General features: G+C 43.7%; 1 protein-coding gene across 1 annotated transcript in view; it reads left to right on the plus strand.

The window, feature by feature from the left end:
• Positions 1-15,987, plus strand: part of DHX35 (DEAH-box helicase 35) — a 72,771-nt gene extending 56,784 nt beyond the window's left edge. Inside the window, exons 20-22 of the mRNA XM_080684237.1 lie at positions 9,911-9,982; positions 10,775-10,886; positions 14,817-15,987. Of these exons, the coding sequence (XP_080540363.1) occupies positions 9,911-9,982; positions 10,775-10,886; positions 14,817-14,861 (229 nt within the window). The 3' untranslated portion in view covers positions 14,862-15,987. The remainder of the gene's footprint in view (positions 1-9,910; positions 9,983-10,774; positions 10,887-14,816) is intronic.
• Positions 15,988-16,320: the final 333 nt, after the last annotated feature.

The raw sequence follows: 16,320 nt of genomic DNA on the forward strand, positions 1-16,320 counted from the left end.
GACTTGTTTCAGTGGGGCTTTGGTGTTCACTGAGTCTGCCTTTTGAATGTGTCACTTATGGATGTGAGGAGTTGAAATCTGGTGTCTCACACTGACCACTAGGTATACTGGCTTCTGGATCTCTAATGGGGTGCAGGTCAGCTACTGTCTGAGGCCACCCCGCAGGCGCTACAGCGAGAACTACAGTTTTCTCCTCTTTGCTTGGGGTTTGGAGGTTTTGGAGCTGTCTGACCCGGCTGCAGGTTTGCTAGGTTAAGCTGTGATAGGGCAGGCCATTCATATGCTAAAGCCGCTGCTTGGAGCTTGGGTGGGTTTGTAGATTGTGCGGGGCGGGGTCTCAGGGCGTGACTAGGCGAGGGCGTGGCAAACAGCGATGGCTGCCAGTTAGCCGGCTCTGCGTCTCTGACCGCGTCCCTGCGTCCTGCGCCCCAGCGCAGTAAACAATTATTCCTGCGCGCAGCCCTGCAAGCAAGCCACCCTCACTTTCCGACCCCATGGCAGACAGTCCAGCTTCTCCCCGTAGGAGTTTGGGTCCCCCGTGTCTCCCCAGAAACTGGAGTTTGGAGTAATTGGGAACTTGTCTCCCTTCAGGTTGAAAAAAGCAGCGCTCCCAGTTGCCCGTCGCCAGCCCGATTTGCGCGCCTCCGTACCTCAGCTTTTCAGTGCTTGTGCACCTCTCAATGCTGTTTGCTCTTTCCTTCTAGTTGTAGAACTTCCACTCAGCCAGCTTTCCTGTGGTTCTGGGTGATAGACGTTTTGTCTTTTAGTTGTAGTTTTGAAATTGTTGTGCGAGGCAGCAGTTTAGGTGTTTACCTACGCCGCCATCTTGGATTAAAGGAGAAATCTTAAAATGTCCAAAACGCATAGAAAGCTGCTGTACAGAAAAAGAGAAATTAAAGAATTTCCCCTTATTTATATTGTGCCTCTATCCAAAGGTGAGTTGAGGTTAGCTATATAGCTTTAAGCAAAGTCTCTTAACTTTATGGAAATGATTCTAAATATTAAGTCTATCCACATGGTATAGAACGGTGACAATTTACAGGAGGCTGGTCACATTTCCATTCCAATAGTAGAATACTAGGACTAGAAGGAACCATCCAAGATGCTCTTTGCTAGAGGAGTTACTTTCGTCACTGGGTAGCTCATAATTTTAGAGAATTGCAGGATTGAAGCCACCACCTACCCCAGTGCATTGTGGCCACATTGGGGTCTTTGGATGTTGGCCAGTGTTTCTTCATGTGCTGGATCTGCCCCCCCACTGCAGACTGCAGCCTGTTGCTTCCAGTTCCATTTTCTAGGCAAAGAATATCACTGGTGGTTGATGCCCACCTAACAGCTTTTAGTATATTAAAATATAGTAAAAGCTGATGTGTAGCTTAACTTCCTTTTCTCCAAACTAAATCATTCCACTTTGAATTGTTCCTTTTAGTCTGTCTTTTCTCTCAGCTCATTTTAGTCTCATAACTTCACTGTAGTCTGTTTAAAGTGCAGCGATCTTAACAATCTGTTACTTAATAAGGGAGCAGTCAAAAGGCTTTCTCCCCAGCTCTTCTTTGGGTTCCCTTCATATATTTGTTTGTCATTAGCTTTTTCCCCTCGGAAGACATTTTAGTCCTGTTACCTTGAGGTCAGCTGTGATGCTCTGGATACTGGGCTTTATTAACAAGTCCAGGGCCACATTGGGCCCTTTTTTTTTGAAACCAGGTCTCCATCTAGCATCTGTTTGAACCTAAGTATAGCACCTTACATTTATCTCTGCTATGTTCTTTTTGCCACTCCAGGCCAACTAGTCTAGCCTATCAGTATCATGACTCTTTGCCCATCACAGGAGTTCCTCTCCCAACACTGAGTTGTCCATGTTGGAGGCAACGCTGCGAGGCCTGTGATCCTCTCCAGTGAGCACCGTTACTTCGTTGTCACCTCGATTGCCCCATTCTCCTCAGCAGTAATAATTAGCAATTTCTAGTAGCATTTAAAAAAAATGCTCCAGTGTCCTCAACAAAAATATGGGTTACATAGGAGGCTTCACAGTCCGTGAGTCCCTTTGCAACAAAGTTCAGTGTCTGTCAGCTCAGACTACCTGGTAGGACAGCTAGGACCCCAGGTGCTGGAGGGGAGCTCGGTCATGGCGCTTGAAACACTTGCCTGACACACAGATCCCTGGCACCCACAGAAACTCTGTAATTATGGTTCGGGCAGTGACATCCTAATCTATGAATGTGTGAATGCTCCCTTGTGATCTGATCTTATTGATAGTTGTGTGCTCAGTAAGTTTTTTTAAATTAAATTGAGTCAAATCTGAGTTGGAATTTGAAATATTTTCTCAGCAAAATGGATACTTCAATATTGAGCTTTCTTGTTTCCTTATTATTATCTCCCCCTTAGTCTTTAGTATTTAGCTTTGTTTAATAGAAATAATAATTTATATTATTTGTTTCCAAGGAAATGATTTTGAAAGAGAACCTGCAAATGACAAATACAAGCACTGGCAGAGCCATATGTTTCTTTTTTTTTTTTTTTTTTTTCAAATTTTTATTAAGGTATTATATGTGTACATATCTTACCATTGCCCCCCCCCACCCCACTCCCATACCTGCCCTCACCCCCCAATGTTTTGCATACGTTGGTTACTCTTATATGCATGCATACAAGTCCTTCAGTTGATCTCTTATTTCCCCCACCTCTCCCTAACCTTACCGCTGTAATTAGACACTCTGTTTGATGCTTTACTGCCTCTGTAACTATCTTTTGGTTCATCAGTTTATAATGTTTTTCATTATCCCTAAATGAGTGAGTTCATGTGGTATTTTTCTTTCATTGACTGGCTTATTTCACTTAGCATAATGTTCTCTAATTCCATCCAGGTGTCTACAAATGGTAGTAATTCCTTCTTTTTTATGGCAGCATAGTATTCCATTGTGTAGATGTACCATAGTTTTCTGATCCAGTCATCTGCTGACGGGCACCTAGGCTGTCTCCAAATCTTAGCTATTGTAAATTGTGCTGCTATGAACATAGGGGTGCATATATCCTTTCTGATTGGTGTTTCTGGTTTCTTAGGATATATTCCTAGGAGTGGGATTACTGGGTCAAATGGGAGTTCCATTTTCAGTTTTTTGAGGAAACTCCATACTGTTCTCCACAGTGGCTGCACCAGTCTGCATTCCCACCAGCAGTGCACGAGGGTTCCTTTTTCTCCGCATCCTCGCCAACACTTGTCGTTTGTTGATTTGTTGATGATAGCCATTCTGACAGGTGTGAGATGGTATCGCATTGTTGTTTTGATTTGCATCTCTCGGATAATAAGTGACTTTGAGCATGTTTTCATGTGTCTCTTGGCCTTCCTTCTGTCTTCTTTCGAAAAGATTCTATTTAGGTCCGTTGCCCATTTTTTTATTGGATCATTTATCTTCCTTTTATTAAGTTGTATAAGCTGCCTGTAGATGTTGGAAATTAAACCTTTATCAGTGATACCATTTGCAAATATGTTCTCCCATACAGTGGGGTTTCTTGTTGTTTTGTTGATGGTTTCTTTTGCTGTGCAAAAGCTTTTTATTTTGATGTGGTCCCATTTGTTTATTTTCTCGTTGGCTTCCATTGCCCTAGGGGCAGTATCACTGAAAAAGTTCTTTTGGCATATGTCTGAGATTTTGCTGCCTGTGGATTCCTCTAGTATTTTTATGGTTTCCCGTCTTATATTTAAGTCCTGTATCCATTTTGAGTTTATTTTTGTGTATGGTGTAAGTTGGTGATCTAGTTTCATTTTTTTTGCATGTATCTGTCCAATTTTCCCAACACCATTTATTGAAGAGACTGTCTTGACTCCATTGTATGTTCATGCCTCCTTTGTCAAATATTAATTGCGCATATTGGTTTGGGTCAATATCTGGATTCTCTATTCTATTCCATTGATCTATATGTCTGTTCTTGTGCCAGTACCAGGCTGTTTTGAGAACAGTGGCTTTGTAATACAGCTTGAAATCTGGTATTGAGATCCCTCCTACTTTATTCTTCTTTCTCAGGATTGCTGTGGCTATTCGGGGTCTTTTTTTATTCCAGATGAATTTTTGGAGAGTTCTTTCTAGGTCTGTGAAATATGCTGTTGGTATTTTAATGGGGAGTGCATTGAATCTATAGATTGCTTTGGGTAGTATGGACATTTTGATGATGTTGATTCTACCAATCCATGAACATGGTATGTTCTTCCATCTGTTTACATCTTCCTCTATCTCTTTTTTCAGTGTCCTGTAGTTTTCCGCATATAGGTCTTTTACCTCCTTGGTTAGGTTTATTCCTAAGTATCTTAATTTTTTTGGTGCGATGGTAAATGGGATTGCTTTTTTAGTCTCTCTTTCTGTAAGTTCACTGTTGGTGTATAGAAATGCCATAGATTTCTTGGCGTTAATTTTGTATCCTGCTACCTTGCTGAATTCATTTATTAAGTCTGTTAGTTTTTTGATAGAGTCTTTCGGGTTTTTTATGTACAATATCATGTCATCTGCAAATAGGGACAGCTTTACTTCTTCTTTTCCAATTTGGATGCCTTTTATTTCTTCTTCTTGTCTAATTGCAATGGCTAATACTTCCAGTACTATGTCAAACAGGAGTGGTGAGAGTGGGCATCCCTGTCTTGTTCCTGTTCTTAGGGGAAATGGTTTTAGTTTTTGCCCATTGAGTATGATGTTAGCTGTGGGTTTATCATATATAGCTTTTATTATGTTGAGGTATGATCCTTCTATTCCCACCTTGTTGAGAGTTTTTATCAAGAAAGGGTGTTGGATTTTGTCAAATGCTTTTTCTGCATCAATTGATATGACTATGTGATTTTTATCTTTCAATTTGTTTATGTGATGTATCACATTTATTGATTTTCGGATATTGAACCATCCTTGCATTCCTGGGATAAACCCTACTTGGTCATGGTGTATGATCTTTCTGATGTACTGCTGGATCCGATTTGCTAGAATTTTGTTGAGGATTTTGGCATCTACATTCATGAGGGATATTGGCCTGTAATTCTCTTTCATTGTGTTGTCTTTATCTGGTTTTGGTATTAGGGTGATGCTGGCTTCATAGAAGGAGCTTGGAAGTGTTCCTTCCTCTTGAATTTTTTGGAATAGTCTGAGGAGGATAGGTTTTAGTTCTTCCTTGAATGTTTGGTAAAACTCTCCTGTGAAGCCGTCTGGCCCCGGGCTTTTGTTTGCCGGAAGCTCTTTGATGACTGCTTCAATTTCTTCCATAGTTACTGGCATATTGAGCTGTTTAGATTCTTCCTGATTGAGTTTTGGAAGGTTATATTTTTCTAGGAATATGTCCATTTCCTCCAGGTTGTCCAGTTTGTTGGAATAGAGTTGTTCGTAGTATTTTTTAACAATCCTTTGTATTTCGGCGGGATCTGTTGTTATTTCACCTCTTTCATTTCTGATTTTGTTTATTTGGGTCCTCTCTCTTTGCTTCTTGGTGAGCCTGGCTAGAGGTTCATCAATCTTGTTTATCCTTTCAAAGAACCAGCTCTTGGTTTTGTTGATCTTTTGTATTGTTTCTTTGGTCTCTATGTCGTTTATCTGTGCTCTGATCTTTATTATTTCCTTCCTTCTGCTTACACTGGGCTTTTCTTGTTGCTCTTTTTCTAACTCTTTGAGTTGTTGGGTTAGGTAATTTATTACCCCTGTTTCTTGTTTTTTGCAGTAGGCTTGTAGAGCTATGAACTTCCCTCTCAAGACTGCTTTCGCTGTGTCCCATAGATTTTGGATTGTAGTGTTTTCATTGTCATTTGTTGTCATGATGTTTTTTATTTCTTCTTTGATTTCTCTGGTAACCCAGTCATGGTTTAATAGCATGCTGTTTAGTCTCCATGTGTTTGATTTCTTTGGGTTGTTTTTATTGTAGTTGATTTCCAGTTTTATGCCACTGTGGTCTGAGAAGATGCTTGATATGATTTCTATCTTCTTGAATTTGAAGAGACTTTGCCTATGTCCCAACATATGGTCTATCTTTGAAAATGACCCATGTGCACTTGAGAAGAATGTATATTCTGTGGCTTTGGGGTGAAATGTTCTGAAGATGTCAATTAATTCCATCTGGTCTAGTGAGTCATTTAGGATTGATGTTTCTTTGCTGATTTTTTGTTTAGAGGATTTGTCCAATGGTGATAGTGGGGTATTGAAGTCTCCTACTATGATTGTATTGCTGTCAATCTCTCCCTTGATATCCTCCAGGAGTTTTTTTATGTATTTGGGTGCTCCTGTATTGGGTGCATATATGTTTACCAGAGTTATTTCTTCTTGTTGGATTGCTCCCTTTAGTATTATGAAGTGGCCTTCCTTATCTCTTGTTATGTCCTTCAGTTTGAGATCTAATTTGTCAGATATAAGTATTGCTACCCCAGCTTTTTTTTCAGTTCCATTTGCCTGGAAAACCTTTTTCCATCCCTTCACCCTCAGTTGTGTGCGTCTTTTTTTCTGAGGTGGGTTTCTTGTAGACAGCAGATATATGGGTCATGTTTTCTTATCCAATCCATTACCCTATGTCTTTTGATTGGGGCATTTAATCCGTTTACATTTAAAGTTATTATTGATAGGTACTTATTTGTCGCCATTCCTATTCTTTACACCTGTGTTCCTTCTTCGCTTCCTATTTCTTTTTTTTTTTTTTACAGCAGACCCTTTAGCATTTCTTGCATTGCTGGTTTGGTGGTAATAAATTCCCTTAGTCCTTTTTTGTCTGTGAAGCTCCTGATTTCACCTTCAATTTTGATTGACAGCCTTGCTGGGTACAGTATTCTTGGATTCAGACCCTTCCTTTGCATGACTTTGTATATTTCATTCCATTCCCTTCTGGCCTGATGAGTTTCTGTTGAGAAATCAGTTGCTAGTCTGATGGGGGTTCCTTTGTATGTAACTTTCTGTCTCTCTCTGGCCGCTTTTAAGATTCTTACTTTGTCGTTGGTGTTTGCCAATTTAATTATAATGTGCCTTGGCGTCGGTCTTTTGGGGTTCATTTTGCTTGGGACTCTGTGAGCTTCTTGGATTTGTGTGGGTTTTTTCTTCTCTATATCAGGGAAATTTTCTGTCATTATTTCTTCAAATAGGTTTTCTATTCCTTGCTCAGCTTCCTTTCCTTCTGGAACCCCTATTATGCAGATGTTGTTTTGTTTCGTGTTGTCCCAAAGTTCCCTTAGGCTCTCCTCCTGCCTTTTAATTTTTTTTTCTAGAAGTTGCTCTACTTGGGTATTTTTTCCCATCTTGTCTTCTAGCTCACTGATGCGGTCCTCTGCTTCTTCTAGTCTACTCTTGATGCTTTCTATTGAGTTCTTTACAGCAGCGATGTCATTTTTCATTTCTTCTTGGTTCTTCTTCATTTCCTCTTGGTTCTTGCTCATATTGTCAAATTTGTCTTCCATTCTTTTCAGCCACCTTATGACCATTTCTCTGAATTCTTTTTCTGGAAGGTTGCTTGCTTCCATTTCGTTTACTTCCTTTTCTGGTGATGCCTGCTTTTCTTTCATATGCGGGCTGTGTCTTTGTCTCCCCATGGTCTCTCTTCTCTGGGTGTCTGGTTATGTAGTTCTCTCTCTCCTGCGTCGATTTAAAGGCACAAAATACAGCACTACCAGGTACAACACACAAGGCACTGAACAGAAATGTATTCACGATATTAATAACCTCCAATAAAGGTGACCACCAGAGAGAGAAAGGCAAATTGGGGGATAGTAGAGAAAGAAGAAGAGGAAAAAGAAAGAAAGAAGAAGAAGAAAAAAAAAGGGGTGTCAAAATGAAATTGGGAAAAGGAAAAAAAGAAGAAAAAAAAGTAAGAGAGACAAGAAAGAGACTAAGAGAGAAAGGGAAACAGACTATATATATTGGGGATAAAACTCCAATAGAACAATCACTTATCCCAGCAAATGCCAGCAACAAGTACCTGGGGATTAATACAAACTACAACACCAACTAATATTGAGTGAGGCAAGGGAAAACAGAAGCACTAAACAAACAAAAAAATAAACAAAAGAAGAATAAGCAAAACAATCTCACAAAAAAGCATAAAAATTCGATATAATCTACATTCAAACGAACAACAACAAAAGGACAGAGAGAAAAACAATTTTTTGGATAGTTAAGACAGCGAAGAGAGAGGTGTGTATGGACTTGGAGCAGGGGATTGGAGATTAGATATATAAGTAGGGTGAAATTTTAAAAGGGGGTAAACAGAAAGTATAGGGAAAATCTAAAGCAGGACAGGGGTAAGATAAACAAGACACTGAAAAGGGAAAAGTGAGGAAGAGAGTGATGGCATAAAGGTAGATTTGAGATAGAGTAAAATGATGCTAAAGGAAAGATAAAAATAGAATGTAGAACATTAATCCCAAAACAAAATGAAGAGAAAATAAAATGACACTTAAAAAAAAAAAAAAAAGATAAAATAGCAGTAGTAATAATACGAATTGAAAATAAAAATGTAATAATTAAAAAGGTAAAATCAAGTGAGGAAAAAAATTAGTTTCTTGAGTAAAAGATGCAAAAAATGAAAATAAAAAAATAAAAAATAATAATAAAATGTGGAGTAGTGAAGGTCATTCACTTCCTCTGTTGTTCTGTTTGGCATGCCTGTTTCTCAGTCCGGACAGTATTGCAGTTCCCTGCGTTCCACTGCTCTTCAGTGATGTAAGCCAGTCCTGATTTTAAGCAGGCGGTGTGTCTTAATTCGTATTCCTTTATTTTTGATTACACAAGAGTCAATTTGTGATTCAGCCCCTGGGTGGCAGTGTTTCTGGATTGACTTCCGGGTTTATCTATGGCCTCTCTAGGGAGTGTTAGAGCCTTCTTTCCCCGTTTGTGGGAGTGGGCTGCCTCAGAGCTGGCTCTCCGATGGTCACTCCCCGCTCCGATCCCCAGGTTCCAGAAAAACAACTTTCCCCTGCAGTCTCCCAGGGTGTCCCCAACTGGGTGAACCTATGAATTGGGCTTAGTAATCAGAAGCAAGAATTTCAAGAGGAAAAAGCCCAAGTGTGCGCACTCCGTGGCTGCGCGTAAGTCTAGCACACCCCTGAAATTCTTAGGGTGTCCCTGCACTTCAGATCAAAATGGGTTGCTTTTCAGAGAGCCCTTCTGTTAGCAGCTCTGAGGACCCCCTTCCACATTCACAGATCACGCCAGCCCCAGCAGCCACCGATTTTTCTAGGCACAGACTTCCCTGGTCCTCCAGCTCCCGCAAAACGCGCGTTCCTCTCTCGCGCTGGGACCAGAGACCTCACCTTATCCCAGGCGAAATCTGACCTTTCCGTGGTGGAGTGTAGAGCTCCTCTGAACCCGTGTGTTTGCGCCAATTGGGGAGCGTTGTTCTGGGGCTCGCAGCTGTTCCGTGGGTGCCGCAGTTGTGGATTCTCAGGCTTCCGATAAACTCCACTTTCCGGATCAAGATGGCGGCGACTCCGCGTCCAACCCCGCAGCTCCGGGAGGGGACCCAGCCGCAGTGGGAGCTGCCAGGTCAGGGGAACCCCGTCTAGCAGTCTCCCACCTTCTTCTGGAGTTCAGCTGTCCCCCAACTTGCCAACAAACACTCCTAGTGCGACCCTCAGCTGTTCTTTCTTTCTGCTCCGGGACAAGGCTCGGAACATGTCTGTCTATTCCGCCGCCATTTTTCTCCCTCGCCATATGTTTCTAAACTTTTTTTTCTGAATGTCCACGTGTTGCTTTTCTTTTCTTCCCTTGTTTGCATGATTTATTCTTGACTTCTGGGGGGGGGGCACTGGGGGAGGGGCCTTTGAAGGGCACAAGAGAAGATGGAAAGAATAATTGTGTTCCTGTGAGGTACAATCTGCATGCGTTTTTAATAATATTAAACACGTCTCTCGGAGAGTCTTGCTATAAGTATTTATAATGTGCTTCAGATAAAATTCTTGTTTTACAAGGACCATCCGTGACGATCATGAACTACACATCCACCCTGCATCAGTCCTCTATGCAGAGAAGCCCCCTCGCTGGTAAGCCAACCTTCTGCTTTGTAGCCTTGTAATGTGTCGAAGGAGAGGCCCAGTTCTGTTCGTCTCTGGGCCCCTATTGCCCGGCACAGCGCCTGGGACAGGCGCCCAGGACACTTTGCTATTGACTTTGTTATACTGGGTCGTTTATAGAACTTCTGCTCTATCAGAGAGCCCCTTAAGCAAATGGTAATGATCCTGTACTCACTCATCCATTCAGCAAACATACTAACCCAGCCTTGGGCAAACTACGGCCCGCGGGCCAGATCCGGCTGTTCTGTCCGGTTCTCTTGCTCTCCCCTCCACTCCTTTACTTTGAATTTATGTTAGTTCACACAAACACTCCATCCATGCTTTTGTTCCGGCCCTCCGGTCCAGTTTAAGAACCCATTGTGGCCCTCGAGTCAAAAAGTTTGCCCACCCCTGTACTAACCCCTGCACTGAGCACAGCTGTGTGGAGATGAATTCAGGTCCAGGTGAATTTATAGTTACCTTGGAGAGATAGACACCACCGATTTCAGTGTCTTAGAAGAAGGACTTTGATAGAGGGGTGTATGAAGAGTTGAGGCTGGCACCTCCTGTACCAAGGAGAGTCAGGGGTGGCTGAGATGTTTCAGAAATCATGTAGGACCTAAGTCTCATCTGTGAAATGGACACTCTTATTCGCAGTGCATTTGTGAATGTAGTGCCTGGCACACAGAATACACACCTAGTAAAGATGACCAGTTCTAATGGTGATTTTTGACTCTCATCAGAAGATATAGGAAATTAGCTCATGTTTTTTTCTTGTTTCAGGGTTATCTACAATGAAGTTATACAAACCTCCAAATATTATATGAGAGATGTCACTGCTATTGAATCTGCTTGGCTGTTGGAGCTGGCTCCACACTTTTATCAACAAGGAACGGTAGGAATGAACAGAGTCTGTCCCCCAAAACTGCCTGTTAACCTGCCTCTTCATATTTTTAAACATACACTTATTCCCCAGTTCACTGCCTGAAATTATCCCCCTAATAGCACTTAAGGTGAAATGGCCATTACTATATCCTCCGAAAACCTGGGTAAAAGGACTTGCTTATAGTTTAATTTCACTGAGGCTTGATTTTAGTCTTTCGTAGGACTGGTCTAAAGTAGCCATACTCCCATAACATGATGACCTTTTTGATGTCTCAACTGAATGCCTAGGGCATTTAATGAGGTCCTTGCACTCTGGTCAGAACTCCAGTGTCTCCACACAGGACAGGCCTCCAGACTCTCCCAGTCAGCTCACAACTCCCTAACCACTTTTGTTGGCCAGCCTTATCGAATCTTGGCTTGCACATGTGCAGCTTAGTACTCAGCCAAAGACTGAAGGGTGGCCCCATAGAGATTCCTGGAGCTGTTCCTTTCTGTGAATTCGAGCTGCCTCAGGCTTCCTGAACTCTTCTGACCTGTTTCCTCTGCCCAGCATACTGTTCTCTATTTAGGATGTACTTCTGTGTGCCAAGGTTTGCAGAGCCAGGCAGAGACCTGGGATGAATATAGAGCTCACCTTGAGTCTCCTCCTTCTGCAGGACTATAGCCCTGTGCTATCTGTTGCTCAGTGCCGAAAACATTTGCATCAGATATTTTACCTGGTTTTTACCATCATTTACCTCAGAGGGAAGGTCCAAAACCTGTAACTTCATCAGGGTTATAACCAGACTGCAGTGTTTTCAACCCTTGAAACATTTAAAAATTGGGAAATTTCACATTAAATATAGATTTCAGGTTCCTTTTTTAAAAAATCTTTATTGTTGAAAGTATTACATGTCCCCTTTTTCCCTCATTGACCTCTCCCAGCCTGCCCCCACCCCCTCACCCCAGGCCTTCACCCCCCTATTGTCTGTGTCCATGGAGAGATGCAAATCAAAATGAGGTGCCACCTCAGGTTTCTCTTGAAAGAAGTGGAAGTATCTGCTTACATGGAGCTTGAGTTTCTGTGTGGCAGCAACAACGGGGCCTGAAGAAGGACGGCCTGTATGAAGGACCCTCCAGGCGTCCCAGCGCAGCCCTGGCTTCCCTTGTTCAGCTCCTGGGAACATCTGAGTTGTGACCCTGTAAATGGAAGAATCTCATCCATCTCTCTTGCAATATAAAGGGCAATTGTCTTTTTAACATTTTCGTACAATATTTAAATCTTTCCCAATCAAACAAAAAACATTTCAAGCATTTCCTCATAAGGATATTTCAGCCCAAAATGAGACCAGCTGCAGGGACTGATAACAGCACAGAATGTGTTGTCTCTATGTTGGGCTGACAAAATAGGATAAACTAAAGTGAAAGGAAGTATTTTCCTTTAAAACCTCTCAGGTGGAAAGTCCAAGAGAAGTGATTAGAAAGGCAAAGAAGTTGGGAAGAATGGCCAGCTGTACACGTGCTTGTTAAAGGAACAAGGTGCAAGCAGTTAGAGGAGAACCCTAAAGAGGCTGAGGCTCTTGCTGAACAGAATTACCTAGAAGCTGAGACATTTTCCCTTCTCATTTCAAAGATACAGTTTCTTAAAGTCAAACCCACAAAATTAAAGAGCAAATAGCCCCAGAAGTTTGAAGAAAATGACAACACAAATTTCTGCATTTGTCTTTTCTCTCCAGATGCCTGCTTTTCATCTCAGCAGCTCTACTCTGATCATTGTGTGATCAGTTATTTTTAGAGGGGCTGGGGCCTTTAGAAATCGCCTGGTTCACCAACCTTATTGTACAGGCGAGGCCCTGAAATTCCCCAAGAACCGCAGCTCTTCCTAACTAGACAGTCCAAAGGTACCGCTATTAACATTTAGTCCAAAATGAAGTGCTTTCTCCAAGAGCCCTGCAGACCTCCAATGTGCCCATGGATGGTAGATGCGCCTGTTGAACACAGCGTAGTGCCTCGTGACATGCCCGGCTCTGTTCCTGGCACCTTAGGTGACTTTCCATTAGCGATGATTTTCAGTGTCACTCTCACCCTGTAAGAGGCCTGAAATGGTCCGAAGTTGCCTTTGTTTAGACTCAACATTCTTCCCAGAAATGAGCACCAAAAATGGTCCACAGGCACGGTGATGTCATCTCCCATTCCCAAGCTCAGGCTGTGGAGTGTCTAACGTTAGTTGTAGGGGTCACATCAGGTGAAGTGAGATAATTGAGAAAAATTCAACAAGACCTAGAGCCAGGGAGAAAAACAGGGTGACCTGTTCAGAGATTTGCCTTTTAGTCCTTACATTTTTTTTCCCCCTGATTCTTAGAAATAGCTTTGGAGTCTGGGGGAAAACCTCTAAACCAGCACCTTTGCAAGAGCCTACACTGGTCCTTTCTTGGGCATAAGCAGTTAGAAATTTACACGTGTGTCCTGTCCACACAGCCCTCTCCGTCGTGCTCGCTGGTGTGCTGTCTTTAGCACCCTGTGTTCTCCAGGGCCACAGTTCTCTGTTGGCCGTGGGGATCACTGTCTCAAGTCAGTGGGTGTGCTGGGAAACGGGGTTTGGGCACTGAGTGGCGGGGGATGACAGGCTGGCCCTGTTGGCAGTCAGGGCTGGAATTCCTCCAGTGAAGATCTCACCACGTGTTAGGGTGACATGCCTTAGGTATCTCTTGGATGTTTGTGTATGATTATTAAGGGGTTATCAGAGATACCTCAGTTGGTGAACTGCAGTTCTTTATTTAAAACTTATGTTTATACACTTGGTCGTAAATGCATATTTTAGGATTTCTAGCACTTTAGGCTTTGCCTTGGAACAGTGATTTTTAACTGGTGTGCTGCAAGAATTTTAAAAACACAACAATACCTGCCCTAGCCGCTTTGGCTCAGTGGATAGAGCGTTGGCCTGTGGACTGAAAAGTCCCAGGTTCAATTCTGATCAAGGTCACATGCCCGGGTTGCGGGCTCCATCCCCAATAGGGGGCGTGTAGGAGGCAGCCAATCAATGATTCTCTATCATCATTGATGTTTCTATCTCTCTCTCCCTCTTCCTTCTTCTCTGAAATCAACAAAAATATATTTAAAAACAACAAAAACACAATACCTGACTAGTCAGGTGCACGGATTGCTTTTCCCTTAGAATGTCAAATAAAAAAATGAGCAGCCAACACAACAATAGCTGTCTGGTGTTAATGAATCAAAATTATGCCTATATTTTTGTCAGATCAGCAAAAATTGTATTTTTTGGTATGCTGCAGAATTTCAGAGATGCAAAAGTACCAACCACGAGATGCAAAAGGTTGAAAATCGCTGCCTTAGAATGTAAAGAATGTTATCTCCGACAGTCCTGTTAGCTGGTGCCCATGGTTATAATGCTATGCTTTCTATGTTACTTATGCTGGTAGAGAGCAACATTTCTGACGGAAAAACCTGTCACTAGGAGGTACCTTTTTCCTGGGGCCTGGGCCTGGATCACAGGTGCCTGCATCTGAGACGCTCGGTAAAATGATGCGTCTCCTTGTTCCTGTGCCTAGGGAGAGGATACCTTTCCCTGACCATTTTAAAGGAATTCGTGGAAACAAGGTGACGTCCAGCCTGAGCCAGTCCCCTGGACACAGGTGTTTGGCTGCAGTGCTGTCCTGAGGGCTGGGCAGAGGGAGACCGAGTCTCACTGACAGCATCCGCACAGCCTGTGTGCCCAGGTTGAGCCCTGGCGGGCTGGGCCTCGGGCTGCGTGGCTTCCTGCAGGCGTTCCCTCTTGCTCACTGGTGCTTTTCTCCTGAAGACGCCCGAGGGGCCCGGCACTAACCGAGAAGGTGTGAACCGGATGGAAGCTCTGATTTGGTTATTTCTGAGGGACTGGTGTTGAAGTCTGGTTTCTTTGTCTAACCAACCCCACTTACGAGGTTCTCTTTTTCTCTTGCAGCACCTGTCCCTAAAAGCCAAAAGGGCCAAGGTCCAAGACCAGTGAACAAAGCCGGGCTGCTGGGGGCCCGCTCCTCCATGCTGCTGCCCCCAGCTCGGGGCACAGTGACTGTCCTTGGCTCATGTGGACCTTCAGCTGCTCTGATGGGGACCGCCGCCCATTCCTTGGCCCCCTCTTCCCGCTCCCCTCAGCATTGCATTCCTCGCTGGGATCCCGGAGGAGTTGTGCGTGGGCAGGCACCCTGCCGTGCTGCCCCCAGGCAGAGCAGGAGTTGGCAGGGCTTTGCTCTTTGGTCACTCGGCACCCTCACTGACCCAGCATGCCACTTCCAACAGGCACGCCGTCCTGGGCCAGCTTAATGGGGACCTAGGAGGAAAGTGAGCCGCTGCCGGTTGAGGCACCATGTCGAGTGCACAGAGGGTTAGCTGGGCTGGCTTTGCTCTCTCCTGGGGGCCACGGCTGTGTCGGCTAGTGAGGGCCGCTGCCAGATGGGAATCTGTGTATCTCCGGAGGGAGAGACCCTGGAAACACTGTGATTTCCACCAAAATCACCGAGGGCTCCCGGACCAAGCAGCTTCTGGTTCCCCCTTTTGCGCACGTTCCTGTTTATCTATGGCCAGAAGACTCACAAGGATTGGTGATGACTCACTCTTCTTCGTTAGCAAACGGTTTCTGTTTCAGAAGTGGGCTAGCTTTCTCCGCGTATGACACCACGTCCCCTGCCACCAGCGGAGCACTTGTGGACATCCATTAGCTCAGCCCCACTGGGGACCCTCTGCGGCAGGAACTCACAGCAGCGTAGAGGCTCAGCTTCTCTAGCTCAGGAACAGAACTTATGCATTTGTTTTTGTTCATTTGCCGGGTTCTTGCGAGAATGCGGGCGGCTCTTCCAGCAGGCACTGGTTTCATTGCTGCCCAGGCTTCTTTGCTGAGAGGTTGGCATTTCAACACGTGACCTGTCCAGATTTGGTCACCTTCCTGTTTCAATGACATTTAAGAACATGTAGTTTGAAAGTTTATTTTTGTACTGATCTTAGTATGTACCTGCCACTTTGGCACCAAACGTGTATGCCATTTTTATTTCCATTTTATAAACGTATTAATAATAGTGATAACCTGTTAATAATAGTAAACCTTTATACCTAAAGTAAATGTATTCCCTCCCACCCTGGTTCTCATGGTCTGTGTTTTAAGATGGTCCACTTCATTCTCCCGAGTGAGGGCCTGACATTAGCTAAGAAACCTGATGCCATGGCATGCAACGGCTTTAGGGGTCAGGTAGACAAGGAAGCCCACCCAGCAAGGTCACATGACCACATGCCCTCAAGGCCTCACTACAGCAAACCATGGAGCGTGGTTTAAATGAAGTCCCAGGGATTCTTGCCAGTGTTCGATTGGGGTCTTCCTGTAGAGAGGTCTGAAGTACTTACTTGTAGAAAGTCTGAATTTAGGGCCACGGCTGGTCCTCATAAGCTTCTGTTGGGGTGGAAGGAGGAAAGTGCAG

This window comes from Plecotus auritus (assembly GCF_963455305.1).
Source record: "Plecotus auritus genome assembly, chromosome: 8".
Lineage (NCBI taxonomy): Eukaryota > Metazoa > Chordata > Mammalia > Chiroptera > Vespertilionidae > Plecotus > Plecotus auritus.